The sequence below is a fragment of the Pseudopodoces humilis genome, chromosome 9 (assembly GCF_049639895.1).
Source record: "Pseudopodoces humilis isolate 2021_Gansu_Grassland_sample_001 chromosome 9, ASM4963989v1, whole genome shotgun sequence".
Classification (NCBI taxonomy): Eukaryota; Metazoa; Chordata; class Aves; order Passeriformes; family Paridae; genus Pseudopodoces; species Pseudopodoces humilis.
The window spans coordinates 20,339,033-20,358,759 of NC_142208.1; the positions used below are offsets into that span (position 1 = coordinate 20,339,033).

Below are 19,727 nucleotides of genomic sequence, written 5' to 3' on the forward strand. Positions count from 1 at the left end.
TACCTCTGAAATACCAGCAAAACTGGGAATGTTTTGACATGCACAAGCTGGTGCCCTCAGGACCTTGCTGAGTTGTCCTTGTCACTGGGAGGAATGTCTCTGGTCTGTGGCTGTACTTCAAGGAAATAATTTCTGTTCAGGCATCATCAGAGTTCATTCCCTTCTTCCAAGGGCAGCTTGTGGGCTCCCTGCTCCACGTGCAGGAACAAGGGGAGCTTTAAGGTATTCTCAGAGAAGGAAGGACCTTTGCAATTTACTGGTTCAGGGGAGCTCTGTATGTATAGAGTGATATTGCTCTGGCATAATTTATTTGTAATAGTTTTTCCAGGTACACTTTGCAGTTCATATACTTTTTTTAACTGATTATTTTGCAATTGTACTTTATTGGATTTATACAACTTTTAGATGAAGTCACATCCAAACCCACAGGATTTTTTGATAAACAGTTGAAATTAGCTTAATTTTTTCTTACTCTTAGATCCTCTAATAGTGTCATTGCTCTCAAAATGATTTTACAGAAATTCTGAAATGAGTTGTAACTTTGGAACAAACATTCATTTCCAATTTGGTTCAAGCTAAAAAAATATGATTATCATTGTGTTTTTGCAGTTTGATGTACTCCAGAAGCCTGTATAAAAAGGCAGAGCTTTTCTAACAGCTGCTGTAGCAGATATTTTTTTATTGGTCTCAGCCTTAAAGTGAGTTTAGTTTGAAGGACTCATTGTTATCTTAAATAATGCTAAGGAAAAGTTAAAGCTAGGATTTAAGACTGGACTTATGTCAGCGCATATGAATTATTTAGAAGCAGTGGATTTTTATTTGAGTTTGCAATTTATAATCCAGGTAGCTAATGCCTTCAAGTGTAAACATTAAAAGGATGTTCTGTTTTTAGTAGTAATCTGTGTATCAGAAAGTTTAGATATTCACACATGCAATTAAATTTTCTGTTCCAGATTTATCCTTTTTCTTCCTTGTATCTTCATTTGTTTTGCTCCTTTGGAGCAACATAGGTACAGTTCTTTTCCTGAATGGATAGTATCTTTATGTTTTTGTATATGGAAGACAAAAGGGAGCAGGATAAGGGTTTCAAATTACACAGTTATTTGGAAATTGTGACAATAGGAATTGTTTGTTTGTTTGTTTGTTTGTTTGTTTTTCCAGAATTGTTGATCTGTTCCTGTGGTTTAGAAATTACTCCCTCACAGGACAGTACTATTACCTGCTTAATCATAAGGTACTTTACTACTAATATTCCTACAGCTCTAATATTCAAATCTTAATAATAAGCTTATAAAAAGCTGAGTTCTATTCTTCCCATGGGAATCTACTTCTGTCATGAGTTACATAGCTGAAGCCAGCCTAAGTTGTGCAATTACATTCTCAAGTGCTTGTAAATTTTTTGCCAAAATTTTTAAATTGTTGACATAATTTCAAGGAATTATGTTGCTGGTATTTTACAGATTTTCTTCAACGTTCACATTCTCAGTATTGTAAATGCTTCTGAATGGCTGTGTCAAATGCACATCTTATTTGTGTTGTTTTGTGCACCTCAGCAACAAAGTTGAACTAATTTCTGAGCACTGTGCCTCAAGAACTGAAAATAGGAAATGCAACACTGGAGCACATTCATTATCCAGCTGCTTGGCTTTTCATCCAAAATGGTTACAGCCAGATGTTTCTGACAGAAGCGCAAAGACTCTCATGTTGCCTAATAAAGAGCAATTTTGTTCAGTACTAAAGAAATAGAATTAAAATTTTTATGTAATTTATCCGTATCTGACTTTCTGAATACTATATTATTGTTCCCTATGTCAGTGTTCCCTACCTATGACAGTGAATACCACAGTTTAATTTGTGGGGGAAGATATTTTGGTTTATGGCTTGGGGTTTGATAGTGTCAAGTGCCATCTTATTCCACACCTTCAATGAATTTTTCCACATCTCTCTGAGCCCTTAATTACCTGCAGAGTTTTTTGAGATGGCTACATTAGTACTGTATGCAGTATCTCAAATAAGGCAACAGCAGTGATTTGCCCTGACATACAGTGTTGTATTCTCCCTATTATCCTGCACATGTGGTAGCATTGTTTGTTCTTTCCTGTTGCTGCATATTGAGATGAGTATCTTTCTGAGTTGTTCACAACGATGTCAAGTTGACTTTCTTTACTGCTAATGTTAAACTTTGTGAGCATTTTTTTCTTATGTATAGTATTTTGCATTTCTGGACCCTCAACTTCACTAGTCAGCCTGTCCCACTTGCTTAGTTACCTAATTTCTTCTGAAATTTTACACTTCCATTTTCATTTATAATTTCAGATAAATGTGGATCTTTCTGGTCTGAAATCCCACTGGTTATTCCATTAACTTTTTAGAAAAATAGATATAATATTTGTTACTTCTAGTTCTTTTGCACATAAATGGTTTCTAATGAAGGACTATGTATTGTTAGCAGATCAGCCTGTTTATTCTGAACCTCTTTCAGCATTTTTGGATGCTCACCATCTGGGCAGGTTGACAACTTGTTAACATACTGCTGTCACTATCCAGGCCTTCGAACAGGAAGTGAGAATGGGTCAGAAAGTCCTTTTTCAATTGAAATAATTCAGTAGGAAGAATAAAGTAAGGCTGAGTTGAAAACAACTTTTAAGAATCCAGACATTGATTTCATGAATGGGAGATTTGGAACAGTAACATAATTATTGCCATCATCCACTTCAGTTTATTTGGAGTATAAATAAACAATTCTATGAATATAAATATGCATATTTAGGGGCAAATTGCTTTCTGCTGTAACAAATTTGAAGACAGAAGTATTACACTACCATAACTAATTGGAGCAATTCAAAGTCTCAAAGCACAAATACAACACCACTTCTGTATCGCACACTGGAGGTCTTTGTAGTTGCAGTTCACTTCAGGAAAATTCCTGAATAGAAATAGGGTTAGGTTTGCCTCTGAGCACTTTGTTTAAGTGAACTATAAACAGAGACATGCCTGTAACACCAGCCATTAGAATTCAGAGTCATCAGTAAGGAAGAAAAGTTGCCATTAGCAGTAAGTCAGGCAGTGTACCGCAGATCAGTCTGGAGGAATTGAACTCCCCAAGACCTCAACATTTATCGGTGATTTCCCAGCCACAAAAACACATTCAGCCTTCTAATCAATAGGAGTCTAAATCACAGCTTTAATACAACGCTTATGTCTCAGATCAGCAAGAATGAGAGGCTTGCAGGCGTATGAAAGGTAGTGGGAACCGTTGGCAATATGTATAACAAATCAGAGAGCAAACCTGCTAGGCAGTGGGGGAGGCATTAACAGCTGAGTGAATTGAGTGCTTGGGTTTGCATTTTCCATCTGCTGAACCTGGCTTAACTTCTGTCTGGCCTTGGCAGGGCCCTGGCCCTTTCAGTGGGCAGCAGCATGCTCACCACTCCCTTTGTGCCACCACAGCTGAGACTCATGTAGCAGAGAGGTGTCAAAAGGAAAAAAAATCCACATATTAGGATCATGAATGTAGTGCATTAAGTTTGTAAGCCTTTTACTGCATTTTGCAAGAACTAGGTGATTGTCTGGATTTTCAGGGGTCCCCACTGAGGAGAAACACATTATGTGTTTCATGGAAAGGAAAATACTTCCCTTAAAGAGAAAACTTCCACTCCCTTGAAACTTGCTGTGGGCTTGTATTCTGTTCCTAGTTGTAACATTTTGGGTATGCTGACTTCTCTGCTTTCTCTTGGTGCTACTGTCAGTCTGAGGACTTTTTGTTACTTCTATAGTTTAAATATTCTTTATTATCCATTGAATGCTAACACAATATATTTTAGTGCTTATATACATAAATACAGCTGTTAGTGAGCTTCTCACTAGAACATATCAAAGCATATCACACGTTATTAACTATGCTAATAATTGTTTCCCGTCCTCAAGCGTACTTTGAGTGGCTGTTACAACCCATTCAAATAAAGTTAAAAAAATTAAAATCATTAGGAGAAGTTATAATTAAAATGAAATTCAAACCAATAATACATTTCTGTTTGTTTTGTTATCTTACACAACAAAATATTTCCTTACTGAATTTCTTTCTTCCTAGGAAGAATGCTTTTTGGAATATTTTTTCAATGGAAAATAAGTAGAAACAAAACACCTGCAAGTTCTGGGCATTGCAATAGACAAAATAAAAAAAGTTACACATGGTATAGTATCAGGTATTCTGAATGTGTTTTATATATCTCTTCCCAAGTAGAGAGGTGCATATTCTTATATATTTGTGCCCTATTAAAAATATAATCAAGTAGTTGTAGGAATACAATACTATTCCATTAGTGCTCTTTTTATCTTAGACATTAACATGACTAAGCAGCATCAAGGATCAGCAGTACCCATTAAAAACCTTCAATACTCTCTTTTATAATACATTTAATACCTCACATATTCTGTCAGTCATAAACAAAACACTTAGGGAGTTTAGAAAATCCATTATAACTGCAGAAGACAACCAGTCAGCCACAAGTAACATAGACTTTGTTGAAAGGAATAGGTTTTTTAAAACATCATTTTAAAAAAATATCAATGTATATATGATAAAAGGTTCTATTCTAGTTTTTTTCTGATTCTTCCACTGATATCAAGAGTACTGAGCAGAGACCCAGGATGGAATATGGCCTTAGCCTTATGCTCAGATGAGCTGTTAAAATGCCCAGTCTGAAATCAGGAAGAAACAGCACAGGGAGCCACCTAATGAGCCTTTACGCTCTTCTACGTTAAGGATTATGAGTTCTGTTCTAAAAATACCCCAATTCCTTATGTGGTACAAAGAAATTCTATACTCCCACAATAAGGAACTGGCTGTTGTCCCTGTGAGTCTCCACCTGACATAAAGGGACCAGAAAAAGGAATTTTCAAAAGAGAGCAGGTTTTGATTCAGCATTTTATAGTAATTAGCTGAATGACATGGGCATTAAGAACTTCCCCAATCACTTGACACAGAAAAAAATTTTCTGAAGGAACAACCAAACTGATACTGCAGTTGCGTTCTCCAGCACATTGATCCCTTGCTACCCTCCACTGTACCATGGCTAGTTTTATATGTATGGTGAACGTAAAATTCTAGTGACTCACACCCTTGCAGGCATTTACATTCCTCCTTTAAACCCAGGAGTAACAGTGAATTCCCATAAGTCTGTCACATTATTTCAGAATGAGGTAACTCAGGAGAACAATCATAGCGCTATGATAGCATATGCCTTACCCAGCATAGCTGGCTGGCTCTGAAATACATTTCCATGAAATGTAACTTTTTCAAGGTATACCGTGAGACAATATGTAAATAAATGTTGGTAGCAGATTAGCAAGTTTCTCCAACTCCACTTAAATTCGGCCACATGTTTATAATATGTTTATAACAAGAAGGATGCACAGCCATTATCTTTATAATTTGATAGAGAGTGCATGTAGGCAAGTATAATGGGAAAAAACAGATCAAAACCAGTGGACATAATTCAATAGGACCTTAAGTAAAAGACTACAACAGAAGACAAGAAGAAATAGAAAACACTTAATGGTTTGCTGGTAGATTGGAGATGGGTTCATGACTTTGTCATGCAAAGGGCACTGAAGAAGAAACGGACAAACTGAGATGGCAATCACAGATGTGCAGCCAACGTTGAGAAATAATAAAAAATATTATTTGGGTTCATCTGGGGTTTGAAGTCATGCTCATTTAGCAGCTAAAACTATATAAAAGAAATATGGTTTGACATAAAAAGGAAACTGCCAAATGAGATTATTTATTAAGATAATTTTTGGAAATGTATTTATTAAGAAAAAAATTGGGATGTTTCAGCTGTGAGACATAGTTTAAAATCTTTCTACTCACATTGTAAATACTTATGGAGTAGGTAGTTATTAAGCCAAAGGCTTAGCAGAGCATATGCAGCTATGGATAAAAAGGCATCAGAAAGATTAACTTATTAGATTAGTATTGTTCAGGTGAGATACGTTTCAAATAACATTAAATATTAAAAAAAAAATCTCCATTATTTATTACAGAAGCATATTGTTTAGGGCTGGCTTCCATAATATACATTAGTCAGCTCATGTGATTAGCTGACATGCACTGTATGATTAGTTTTATTCACTCATCAACATCTGTGAAAGGTAGAAACGTCTAGAAATGAACACAGTATTCATGTCTATATTTTAAAGATGGCAGTGAAGCATAATGCTTGATGACTTAAGTGAATGCAAAGGTGCCTAAAATAAACTTGAGCTTTCTTCCTGAGCTGCACCAAATCATCTTCAGCATCAGTGTAGGTTTCTCTCACGCGGTGCACTAGATGTATGTAAACAAAAGACTATTTTAACTTTGAGCTTGTAATAGATTTTTATGCCACATTCAGATTTGGCACAATTTAACAGATATAGTTAGCTTCCCTGGAGTTGCATACACTACACAAACTGACTTTATCCTGCCACATTCAAAGTTCCCTGAATTTCAGAAGTACCTGGTAGATTCATTGCAGGGTAGCGGAAAAAAGTTACTTCCCATGCGCTAGCTTCATTCAGAATAAGGAATAAATTCATTGAAGACTAAATAATTGCAATTATAGTGGAAAGACTTGACAAGGACACAGAATTCATGCAAGTGATGTGTGACAGTTCAGCTATAGAAATAACACTAGCTGAAAAATAAGCTTTGCTTCTAGCTTTTAGCACAGTGCTGTACAAGAGATTTGTTTTATGCTGTTTCAGCATCAGGTGAAGAAACACAGACCTTTACCTTGTCTTTCATTCTGCCAAGTTCTTTGTGAATTTTTAGAAAATCACATCCAGCTATACACAGTACAAAGGCCTATCCCACAGTTAGATGTGTAAAACTGAACCCTTCATCCTACAAGCACATCTAGATAACTGAATTCTTTTTTCTGGTTAGAGTTCTGCTTAAGTCAGTGAAGCTTTACATACGTGCAAGGATTGTCCAGGTGATAACTTATAGGCTTGTGTTTTAATGCAGTATTGTTATCAAGAACTTCTTGTTATTAGTAAAATCCACCTGATCTTCAATATTGTGCATCTTCTATGCAGTACAACACTGCAGTGGGCAATATGCCTTCTTGGCTTTATTTTATATGTGTATAATATATACACAAATGAAAAGTATCACCTGCAAATAATATTTGGAATGTGAAAGACACAAAATGTAAACATTTTATTTGGCAGTTGTTTCAAACAGGTGAATAAATAAATGGAAAAGTACATCTTAATATTCTTTATAGCAACAGATGCAGTTGCACATGTATTTACATACTGTGGATGCAAAGAACAGTTAATTTAATTTCTTTTTGTTAAAAAATGCAACTTCCAACACCACTAGACTTGACAATTAAAGATGAAGATACTAGTAATACTTTGTTCTAGCAATCTCAACTTTTAAAGGCATTCATTTGGAAGTAAGATAAGAGAGTCATCATGCATTTAGTTCATTTTGTCCACTTACGGTAGAAAGTCTGATGTAATCTCAGAATTATGAATGTCATGCGCTTAAGTCAACTATGACATGTTTATAAATCAATGTAGTTCCCTTAAAACTTGAAGCAAAGAGAAAATCTCGTTTATCGATGGAGACATGTATGAAAGATCTTGGTGCCTGTACGTTTAATTCTTGAAACTTCACAAATTTTGCCTTTTCCGCATCCCAATAATAGACTTGAGTGAAAGAATAATCACTTCCAAGAATGGCATATTGATAATTATTTATCTGAAGTGGTTGGAATACCATTGACCCTCGGGATGGCATCCTTTGTAAATCCAGAAATGCTGAACCACCCCATTTCATTACTTTAGAGTCCCCAATAAATCTTGTTAAGCAAATGTATACATCCTCTTTCACTTTGAAATGCTTCACTGCATATGCATCTTCCATATCTTGAATATCAAACCGCTTAACAAATTCATTTGTTCCTTTGTTCCATTGATATATTACAGGTCTTTGCGAACTACTTGACAAAATTAAATGTGGTTTGCCAGATATTTCAAGATACTCCACATCAGTATCTCTGTACCAGGCGTGCAGAGACTGATGGGAATAAAATCCATTCCCATTCCACTTGTAAACCGTGGTGAAACCAGCCTTTGAACTGTCTGCAACAACAAAATACCAGTCTTCAGCAATCCTGAAAGTTTCAATGTCATTGGGTTTTCGGATTTTAAGGATTTCAATATCTTGAATTTTTATAAACTTATTAGCAAAAATATCTCTTTTATATATGTGGGAGCCTCCAAACAGCTGTGCGACAATGACATACAGCTGACTTTCAATAACTATAGGTTTACACACAACAGTTGAAGTACCTATAAAAAGAAAAGTAAAAGACAGGGTTAGTACCACTTTTTGGATAATTTGTTGTAATGATATTTGTCAAGCAGCGTTCATACCTGTAATGTTGTCGTAATTCCTGAACATCACTTCCACATGGTCCCATTCAAGAAAGATGCATTTTCCAGTAAAAGGCTGAGCAATAACCACGTGTTCATCATTCATGTATGAGAAAGTATCTACTGACAGAGACTGGTATGGCAGGGACTGATAAACTTCAAATTCTGCAAAAGTGCACACAACAGATGATAATCACAGAGATACTTTCCATCATGTACTGAGAAAAACATATGATTATCAGATACCAATTTATTACAAATTACTAGTGACTTCATCACCAGTTCAATTTTTCTGTTGATAAAGGAGCACTGCAATTTGTTTTGCAATCTTTCTCAATAAAAAGAGGTACTGTTTTATGTCCCAGTTTTCCAAATCATTATGTAACATTAAAGTTTGAGTAGATACTGAAATATAGGACCCTGCTCCCAAATGATTCCCATGTCAGACTTAAACCAGTGGAGTTCATACTGATTTTAGTAGAATTTCCATCCAGAATGCAGCATTCATGCAAAAATGGGCTCTAGAATGTAAAACTATAGCTTTGACTTTAAAAAGATTAAATAATTTGGGGCACACTACCTGTAATAATGCAATCAAACTCTTTTGGAGAGAGGCTATTGATTTTGCGCTTCTTATATTCTGGTGGGCTTTCACAGTAAATATCTTCAACGGTTGCATTGGTGCTGCCCAGCCACTCCACTAACCACTTCAGTTTGCAGTCACAGTTAAATGCATTGCCTCTAAGATCTCTACAACAAATAAATCATGCATTGAAAATAAGTAGTCAGTTAAATTTATTTCTCCTTGAGAACAACAAAACAGGCTTTTGTTAAATATGTACCCTCTTGCTTATTCTCAGTTGAGGCCTTCCTGGCTTATTAGTCCTGACCCATAGTTAAATCTGCATACCAGAACCCACACAGATTTAATTATATTAAGGTAATCAAGGAGACCTTAACTTGGTGAATAGTCAGAAATTTTTATTGATTTCCCTGTAAGGGAAAATAAATTTTTACAGGTATGCAAAAGCCTCCCAAACTAATGACCCCTGTTTCCTTTGGAATACCTTTTCTCAGTAAGAGCATTCTAGATAACAAAATAAGAATTAATGTAACCTGATGGTCAGCCAGTCAGTATTCACTATTTCCTTTAGATACACTCACTTAGGGCTTCAGGAGACACAAGAAAAGGAGTTTTGTTCAAGACTTTTACAGCTGTCTTCAGTCAGATTTCCGATCGTATGTACAGGAACAGGCAAGCGCCAGGACCAGGCTGTGTAACCACCTGGCCACGATCAGTTGTGCCAAGTAATGCTCCAGATACACTGGCCATGGCCACATCTTACTGCTGCAGCTCTGCTCAAGGGATTCAGCCTATTTTGTTTATATTGGGAGCAGGCAAAGTATTTTCTGAGCTTATTATCCCAGACCAGACGGAACAGGATTTAGTATATTGTAAACAGGATCTATTTCACTAAAAAAATTTTAAGATTTATCTGTTTATCCATATTTTGTATTTTTATTGGTATTTTATATATATACATATATATATATATATACAGACATCTATTTAAACAATGATGTTTTGATCTGGTTACAATTAGATTTAGTATGGGATACTTACTTATACACATGCTCTGTTGATAAAAGATAGCTTTCCCAGGAATTGCTTGCACATTAAAATGTTACTCCATTAAATATCTTCCACCTTCCCTGCATGCCTTGCTCTCTCATGCATCCCTAAGCATCCTCCCTTCTTATTCACGAAATCTTAACATGCAGCTTTATTACATAACTACTAACAATATTACTTATCTTCATAACTGGTGGAATATTCAAAAGTATCACAAATTCTCAATAATAGCAGACAAAAAAACCAAGCCTACGCATACTGTGTAGTCTCTACCCAGTAATAAGATCCATAACTGGCTACTAGTTTGAATGGTTACTCAGAATGTCCTCTAAAGTAATCTCTTTATACTTGTGGTATAATTAAAAGATTAATTAATTGCTTTCTTACACATTTGTTAAAGAATCCAAGCCTTTAAATATGTCTTTTGGAAGTGACTGGAGATTATTATTTGCGAGACTCCTGTAAAAGAAAACACTTCAGTATTAGTGCTAGTTGTTCATGAAACTACACATTTTTGCAAGTTGTGATATACTGTGTGGGGATTTTTACTTACAGAAAACAACACTGGTATTCTCCAGTACTTATTCTAAAAGATTGCTTTTAAGAATAGCTCATTTACTTTGTGACTTTTCCTTCCACTAAAATGCCATGCCTCCTTCTGCTTTCTCCCTCTTCAGCAGCCCAGTAGCATTTACAATACTTCACTTAGCAGAGTAAAAAGTGCTATCACCTTTGGTGTTTTGCCAATACCATTTAACATTTGAAAACAATTAGTCATGATTGGATCTACTGATGTTTTCCCTATGAGATCCCAATACATCGTGCTCACATCACTGCAATTTCCCCACTTTCTTGTACCTCTTCTGGAAGGAAAATCTTACTAATATGGGCTGATGGACTTAGGTTTAGCTCATAGTTTAGTTTTTGAAAACATGCAGTAATAGGCAACAAATTGTTGATCGGTGTGAATTGCTTTCCTGGCCTGTGCCTGTGTGTGTGAGTGTATTAGACCACTAAAAAAATGTTATTAATTCCCAGTTTTCAATATTGGGAAAACTTGTTTAAATTCAGTGAGTATTCCAGCTAGTAAAAGTGACAAGGAAATGTGAGCAGGCGTTGAACAAACAGTATATTACATTTCAGTCAGACTGTCTCTGTGCGTCTGCCAAAGAACTCAGATGTCACGGAGGGCGTGACAGAAAAAGAATAATGTAGCGTATAGTCTATGCCTCTTCCAATTAACAGAATTATTTATTACTTATGAGAAGAAACAAAAAATGGAGAGAAATAATTTTAGATTAAGATCCCAGTTAGAATCTGTAGCTAGTAAGACTTAGAATCTCTTCTGTTGTAACTCGTAAACATAAATGTTATTTATTAACCACTATTTCTCTAGCCAAGCAAAGACATTTAGGCACACACTTAACTACAAGAACAAGCCCAGATGTCCTAGGTCTGCTGCCTCATTTAAAAATAAGTGTTTGTCTGATCAGTAATAGTAAATATGGGATGCTTCCATTAGTCCATTCTGACCACACTACTTTCAAGGTACATCATATTGTAACACTATATGTGAATGTATCATGTGCTTCACCTATGTGCAATTTTATGCTCCAGAGCAATTCTTTAAAAGTCAGGTAACTCACATGGAGAAAGCTGTGTGGACTTGCAAGCTGAGACAAGTTTAATGCCCTATTTTGCTTTTATATGTTACTATATAGCAAACTAAAAGGGAGAGTGTACTTGGAAGTAGGAGTGGTTCACTGCTGCCATGGGTACATGAATGACAGAAAAATTTAAGCAAGGTTTATGCATTTGCCAATTTTTGAATGAAAATTATGGATTTTATAGTCCACTGTTAAAAAGCATACAAATGAGAAAACACTGTCTTGCTTAGATCGTGCCGTACATGGTATTTGGACTATAAGAAGAGAGTAAATGTTGACTCAAACATGCAATGGTGACAGTTCTGAGAGAAATGCAATCAAAATTAAAAATATTGTGCATAGAATTTACCATCCAATGCTAACTGTACGATTTTGACATTAAATTAGTAAATTGGTAACAAAAGGCAATCTTTTAAAAATGTTTCTGTTCTTAAACATACTCTGACTAGAAAATAAATCCTGTTGCACAATAATAAATTCTAGATGGCTCTCTTTTAAAATAAGGACAAACTGTAATTATTGAAGTTAATTGCATTATAAAAGTAAAAATGTTTGGATAGCTTACTGCGTTCCAAAATTTATGTTACAAAAAGGAAGTAAATAGAATAAATAGAACAAAGTTCATCTTATCTAACCTCATAGGACTTATTTGCATGCTCATATACTATGATTCTTTTTAATGTATTTTATGTACACAAGTACTCTCTTGTTTCTTAAATGAAAAGTGCCTCAGGGTGCCAAATGATCATTCTTAAAGTATATGTGCAATTTTCCCCAAAAGATGAGGAGTGGTTCTTCAAGCAGATTAAACTAGTGGTGCCTCTGTAGTGATTTTCCACAAATTTCTCATTGTCTTTGTGAATAGTGCTCCACGGACAATAGCAGCATGATGCACAAATCTATGTCCCAAAAATGTGCATGCAAATGGCAGTTGCTCCTCAAATGTAGTTCTGTCTTTTGCATATGTTTTCTCTTGTGAAAGTCCTGGAGCATCCCCAGAAACCAATGTAACAGACAAGAAAGACGTTAGCCATGGACTGTATGCTCTGTGGCGAAGAAACTGTGCCTTCCTCTGTTTTAGAAAAGCAATTTGTTCACTGGCAGCAGTAGCTACTAAATAAGTAAATGAATATGATAAATAATGTACTGGGCCCATTTGTGAATATAAAGCTATTCATGTGCATAAATATTTTGAAGATAGGGTCCCAGTTACCAGCCTTATACAGTTACCATTTTTCTAACAACAGTATAATTCTGCCTGTACCTCTAATATGGTTTGCTATGGGATGTGCACAGCCTTTTTATGTACCTCTTTCCCTCTCCTCTCTCTTTCCTCTTCCTCAGACCTAGAGCTATTCCATATTTAACTTTATCTACACAAGTAGTCACAGTAGGCTTGCTTTCATCCAGCTGTAAATCTTGCCCTGACCAAAAGGGAAAGCATAAAATGTTTTACGGTACATTTACTAGGTGGTGAAGATGTGGTGAATTGCAATTCTACTATTATATTTATGCATTAACTGCTTAAAATGGAACTTCGCTTTCTCTGCTCTGTCAAAATACATGAAAGAAAAAGTTAAACGACCCTGTTTCAAAACCTTCTTGGAGGTTATCATGTTAAGGCCAAAAGGTCAAAATCCACTCCCCTGTCTATGATATCCATGACATGCCTCAGAATGAAGATGCTCAGAACTGGGTATAAACCCATGTCAGGAAGACTACAGATGTTTTAGCCTCATTTTTTTACTTTTCTCCTTTTTTATTTTTTTTCTGTTTTCTTATAGTGTGTATTTTGCTTTTAAAAATTTTATTCCTCATTAAATTAAATTATTGCTATCTTTAAAAAGATAAACTTGTTGTAAGATAAGAGACAAAAGCCTGTATAAAAATAGCTCAGAGAAAAGTAAGCTACTCATGTTTGCAGTGAAATGTTGCAGCTATTTGTTGCCAATGTGTGTCTCACCTGCTGAGCACAGTGTGAGAAATGCTCCTACTGGTGAGGGCATGGGGAGCGTTGCTCCTACAGCATATTGGCATCCAGAGTGCCTTGGACTAACTTCCCCTCCCAGCTAATGCAGCAAGGGGCTGCAGCAGGTCAGAGGGCAACAGCTGGCTGTATTTCCAAGATAGCCGAAGGGCAGCACACAAGGAATGGTAAGCAGATACCAGTGTCAATGTGTAGCAGATCCTGACTGTGGGAAGCTCCTGCTCACATGCAGGAGAGGACAGGGTGCAGAGTAGGGTAGGTACAGAACGGAAGAAGTAGATCAGTAAGCCATAACAAATACATCTTGTTGCAAGTCTTCTATTTAAAATTGCTCTGGGTGGAATTTTCAAGTTTGACTTAGTAAAATTCTTCTGTATACTATTATTGTCTTAAGTGGACACGAGCACAGACAGTGATAGCCTGTCCCAAGAATGGCTGTAATATTCTCCTGGATCCATGTCAGACTGGGGTACCTGGGAAGAGGTGTGGGTTCATCCCTCAGCCTCTCTCATTCCTGACACAGCTCCCACCTCCCTCCATTCCAAGTCCCAAACTGGGATTCATTTCATCAATGCCAAGATTCCCAATTCATACTTCTCCCTGCTCCTACATGCTCAGCTGGAAATCGTCTGTTCTCCAAGCAGAGAAAGTCAGGGAACCACTGCCAATCATGTACTGCTTGGAAGCTGTTTGTGTCTTTGCCTTCTACACATACCACAGTTTGCAAGTCTTTGGTGGAAACACAAAGATTAACATTCTAAATAAATTACTATTAATAACACTTAAATTACTAGGAACAGTTATATATGAAAATGAGAAATTAAACAACACAGTGGTTCGGTTACTAAATTAAATATACCAACTAATATATTCAATCACTTTACTTACAGGTGAATTAAAGATTTCAGTCCTCTGAAAGTATTTCTTGAAATTGACTTAATGTTGTTGTTCTCTATGAACCTGTAATGGGTCGTAAAGTGATTCTGGTCAAAGCAATGCCTGGAACTTGGAAGCCCACCCACTCTCTTCAATAATGCCAGGAAATATACTTTTTTTCCACTCACAAATATTCTAGATGAGGAAGGCCCATGAAAGCATCATCGCTAATAACATCAAAAGTGTTGGAAGTAAACAACCTGCATAAAGAGATGCAAAACAAAAGACCATTAGGTTATCAGCAGCTCTAGAAAATGGTTCATCAAGCCATGATAGGCCAAATTTCCACTGCCTGGTTTCATGTTTTTACTGTGCAAGCACTTTAGGACTGTAAGGCTCATGTATTGCACCATAGTGTGGTGCAAAGGGAAGGATCCAACAATCGTCCACTGAGGCCATCTGATAAAATTCCTTTGACTTCTGTGGGATGTAAACGTGGGTTTATCATGCCAGTAAAACAATGGGATTGTACAAGTGCCTCTGGAGATATACTAGGACAATAATGAAATCTTCAAGTACTACAGAGATTTAAATTGTCTTGGTTTCAATTGCTGGTTAGCCAGACATCAGGTTGAATTTGCAACACTGACAGGAAAGAAAATCCTTTAACTTTTAAGTTAAATTTCTGAGTGTATTTAACCCAATGGTACTGAAGGTTACTGGGAAAAAAAAAAAGAAAAATCTCTTAAATTCAGACAGTGCTTGAGTCAGAATTATTTTTAAGACCTCCTTATACCTCTTGGAGATACTCTTAGGTTATGCATCTAACAGTAAAAATACCAGCAATACATTTAATTTAATGTAATTTTGTAAGCATTAAAAGTAGACTAGCATTGATTTTTCCAGCTTTATTTATGCTTATCAGCCATGTTTGCATTTGTCCATTATAATCTAGACCTGGTCTGCAGCACTTTTAATGTGGTGAGACATCATAAAGTACGATGAACTTTACCCCAGTGGAATACTACATGCACATCTATATTTTAATCAATTGACCTGACGGATAAATAGATTTGTACTATGGCATTCTTAGACGTTCAGGAATTCAGGATTTCCAAGTACTAATTAATCCACTTAATGAACTAATCTCTTTTTTTGACATTTACATTCAGAATAAATTGCAGGTAATGTATTTTTCAGTTGGCTGTTGCAGATTGTGCTTTTTCCACTTTCAGTATGTTCCTATATGAAGTGTATGAAAAAATACAAGCAAGAGATTCTTCCTTTTTGTCAAAATAAAAAATACTTCAATTTTAGAGGAAACAAGTATTTTTATAGAATTATAGAACCAGAAGACAAATTTAATAAATCCTGCAACTAATTTTACTTTTCTGATGTGATTTTATTGGATATTTTCCTTTTCTGCACTCTATAATTTAGAGAGCAGAGTGGTATCTCTTTAAATAGTATTGCTATTTTAGAGATTGCCAGGCTTACAGCATAGGTCTTGCAGTTGGTGAGTTCATTTGCCTTCCAACTCATACCTCTCCCCAATGGCTATATCAGATGCATTTGATGCACAAAGAGTTTTTTTATTCCCCAATTTGTCCTTGAACTCCATAGTTTCTCCTTCTGGGGATAGAGGCTGAAGGTACAGCGCTGTAGCTAGGGACTGTATTACCTGACAGGAACAGAACAGTGCAGGTACAAATCCTGATGCCGTGATTACCTCCCTTCTTTCTGCAGGCTTTCATGTCATCAGTTTATAAGGGCACTCTCAGCACGTTGCTGATACACAGAGATAAAAGTGCTGAAGATGAGAGCTGGGAGGTTTTCTCTACATTTAGGGAACACTCTTGCTGGAACTTCACCGTAGCTGTGTAGGTTCCTTGTATTTTTGTTGTCACATGAAGAGCACGGAGCATACCATCCATACTACACAAGAAGAAAAGCTCTCCTGGACTGGGAGTTCCGAGTAGTGTTTAGCTCAAGACCGCGATTTTTCCAGAGACCATTGGTACTACTACATTAAAAATAGTAGTAAATAATAATAGTGGCAGAATTATACCATATTTAGAAATCTGTGACTGGTGTGTTGGAGATATCCAATTACATTTGGACTTCAAAAACATAATGCTGGAGACTATTTCTATATGTATTTCTATTATTATAGAAATACATATAAGCTGCTAAATGTTGCTGTTGGCTAAATTAAACCTTCCAATACAGTTATAATCATGCAAAGCTAAAATTTCCTGTAATGTTTAATTAATGTAAGTTTTCCATATTCTTATTTCCCTTACTATCTTCTGCCAAAGATGAAAATTTTTCTTTCCCACGTACAAATTGGAGTGTTGTCCCCACAGATACAATCCTGCTCCTATGGCGTGTTTTTAAGGAGTCATTTGCCTTAGATCAGCAGCCTGACATTCCAAGGATGGCAAGCAGTTCAACTATCATGTTAAAAATATATTTGGAAAACAGATCACTCATCAAAGCCCACAGTGGAACAAACTCTGCTTTTCTGAGGTCATAGTTTTTGCTGCAACATTTATGAACAGCAGTGTAGAATGTGCATTTCATTGTACAGTAGAAATGGAAATTATTATAATTACCAAAATGCCGTAAGACGTTGCCCAAGCCCACTGTGCCAAGCACTATAATAACTCAAAATAAGATGACTGTGTCTGTCCTACTCTACCATGCCCAATTCTGCCTGCTTTGCAGTGGGATTACTGAGTGTAGGTGGTGTATCGTAGCCAAGAGAGATGATGTCCTACTCACTCTCTTCAGATACAAGCCCCACCAGTGCTGCTGCTTATTTTTTTTCCTCTCTTTTGAAAGGCCCATTGCAGAAATTATGTGAAATGTGTCCCTTTTGTGATCTATGACCACCTGAAAAAAGCGTCTCTGGAATAAAGCACCATGGAAAAGCATTTAGGTTTCCATAGTAACTGCATTTACCTATTTACCTTGTATCCAAAATTGTACAGTATGTCTGCACCTCCTTATCAGCTCCACTTGAGGTAGCAGAGTACAGCCAGGGTCAGGGCTTCAGCTATTGGTACGTCACCGGTTTAATTTAACAGCCGGAGAGCTCCAGTACATCAACATTACACCTCTGACCACATCCAGAGAGCATGGGAAGTTGGGTTGGGACAGACATCCGATTCTGGTTTTGATCACACTGGGGAGTCTGCCTTGCCGGATTTCTGAGACAAATCTGGGTGTGTGTCAGGCTGGCAGCACATCCACTATAAACAGTTCAGGTTACACCCCCTCTACCTCTGTATAGCTCACAATTATATAATCGTATGCCCACATTTCTAGGAAAGCCTGCAAGCCTGTAAAAATCCTATGTTGAAATGCAGCTAAGAGTTAAATATCCCAAAATATTCTCTTTCCATGTATACCTCATCACAGTATTTCACTTTGAAATAACTACTTCAGTTTTTAATTGGAAGAAAATCGTCATTACTTTTAAGACTGTGAAATAACAAACAGGGTCAAATCCAGGTACTATGAAGGCAAAACTCCCACTGAAGTGACTAAACTTTCACAGAAGTCAATGGCAATTTTACATGGAAAAGGACTTCAGGACCTGTCCCACTGCAATGATGGGCCTGATCTGAGGGGCTGTGAGCTCACAGTCAATGGGAGTTGCAAATGGACAGCTTTATACTGGGATCAGGTCCCAGGAATGCAGAAAATAAACAAGAATAGTTGTTGCAATACTTAAGTCCTTACTGTAGTGTTAATTAAAGTATAATGAAGATAGCATGCATTCTGTCACCAAAAGCTTCAGCATGTAAGCATTCAAAGTAGTACTGACAACAGACAGCCTTGCAAAATCCTAAGTAAAAATAAAACATGCACTATCTTTCAAATTGCTAAAAAGTCTTGTATTTTATGATCTAATAAATCATCTGCTGCCATTTCTTTTAAAATTAATACTAAGACCCTTTCTGAAATATTTATGAATACATATACATTTCATAACAAAATCGTATCATATAAAAATTTCTCACAGAAGCTGCAGAGATGGTGTGAGCAAAAAACTCCCTTCTGGGATTTTAGTAAAAGCAGATCTCACAAAGGATCTGTAAAGAAGAAAAAAACAACCATACATTAATGTAGCTGCATATATCCATGGTTATAATACTGATCTGGTCATCACAGAGAAATTTATTTATATAAGTAAAAAAAATATATCTTCCCCCTCCCCAAAATAATGTGACAGGTTTCATGTACTATACAAGAAGGTATAAAATGAGATGTGTATGCATACACAGACAGACAGACAGACAGATGAAAAAGATATAAAAATCAGGATTCAAGGATGCACCACAATTTTAACACATTAGCTGATGATTCTGAATGCTGGAGGTACTCCCTGCAGCAAGCATCCTTCTGTATGCACTGAAAACACCACACATCCTAGTTAATTTTAAATCATAAATTAAATAACCAAATGCTTACAGCCCTTACAGTGAGATAACATCAGGCGGAACGCTGCGAGGAATAGATCTGGCATTTTCACATAAAGCATTATCTTTGGTACAAGTACACCAGGCAGGACATTTTGGCTTCACTGGTTTCTTCCCTTCAGTCAGCAAAAGCACAGATAAAAGGCATAAGAAATAAGCAATTCTTCTAAAGGGTCTGCTGGCATTTCCCATTCTTTTGATCCGCTCTCGTTCCAGCCAGTTGAAAGAATATCCCAAAACATGAACAGGGTTCTTTATTCAGCCATTGGATGTCTTTCTCTAAGTCCAGGTCAATATTTGTCTCTGCTTTCCCAACCCTTTTCTTTCTCTTTCACTCTGTTTTTGTAGATAGAAACCTGCAGCTGATCTGTATGTTTCCACTCACTCAGGCAACGTACTGCTCAGAGAAGAGACCTGCGAGGTGCTGTAAGATGGGGAAAATCCAACCGGCTGAAGGAAAAAAAAAAAAAAAAAAAAAAGAAAGAAAAAAAAAGAGACTTGCATCACCACAAAAACACTGAGCACAACACAGCATTAGATTGCAAAGTGATGTAACTGAGAAATACACTGCTTTCTGTTTTCACAGGGAGGCCCTTTCCCTGTTTCCAAAAATAGTACAGCATTATGTTTTGCTGGTGGGTGGG

The 19,727-nt window shown here is 36.5% G+C and overlaps 1 protein-coding gene across 2 annotated transcripts; it reads right to left on the bottom strand.

Moving 5' to 3' along the window:
• Window positions 1-3,244: 3,244 nt before the first annotated feature.
• On the bottom strand, window positions 3,245-19,432 carry LGI1 (leucine rich glioma inactivated 1). 2 transcript variants are annotated; one of them, XM_014250533.2, is made up of 8 exons: window positions 19,076-19,176; window positions 18,625-18,696; window positions 14,785-14,856; window positions 14,609-14,680; window positions 10,454-10,525; window positions 9,014-9,183; window positions 8,434-8,598; window positions 3,245-8,349 (listed from the first exon to the last, which is right to left on the bottom strand). In XM_014250533.2, exons 3-8 carry the CDS (start codon window positions 14,808-14,810, stop codon window positions 7,532-7,534), a joined length of 1,323 nt encoding a protein of 440 aa, XP_014106008.1. In that variant the 5' UTR covers window positions 14,811-14,856; window positions 18,625-18,696; window positions 19,076-19,176; the 3' UTR covers window positions 3,245-7,531. The 2 variants fall into 2 exon arrangements, with proteins under 2 accessions (XP_014106008.1, XP_005520674.1); XM_005520617.3 differs by having other exon boundaries at window positions 7,199-8,349; window positions 19,085-19,432.
• Between the last annotated feature and the right edge of the window lie 295 nt (window positions 19,433-19,727).

Excerpts from the sequence above, each read along its gene's own strand:
- LGI1 (XM_005520617.3), bottom strand. The coding sequence starts at position 19,275 with ATGGGAAATGCCAGCAGACCCTTTAGAAGAATTGCTTATTTCTTATGC. Across the intron at positions 14,857-18,624 it reads ACACCATCTCTGCAGCTTCT|GTTGTTTACTTCCAACACTT; the intron begins GTGAGAAATTTT and ends CTCTTTATGCAG. Across the intron at positions 14,681-14,784 it reads CTTCCTCATCTAGAATATTT|GTTCATAGAGAACAACAACA; the intron begins GTGAGTGGAAAA and ends GACCCATTACAG.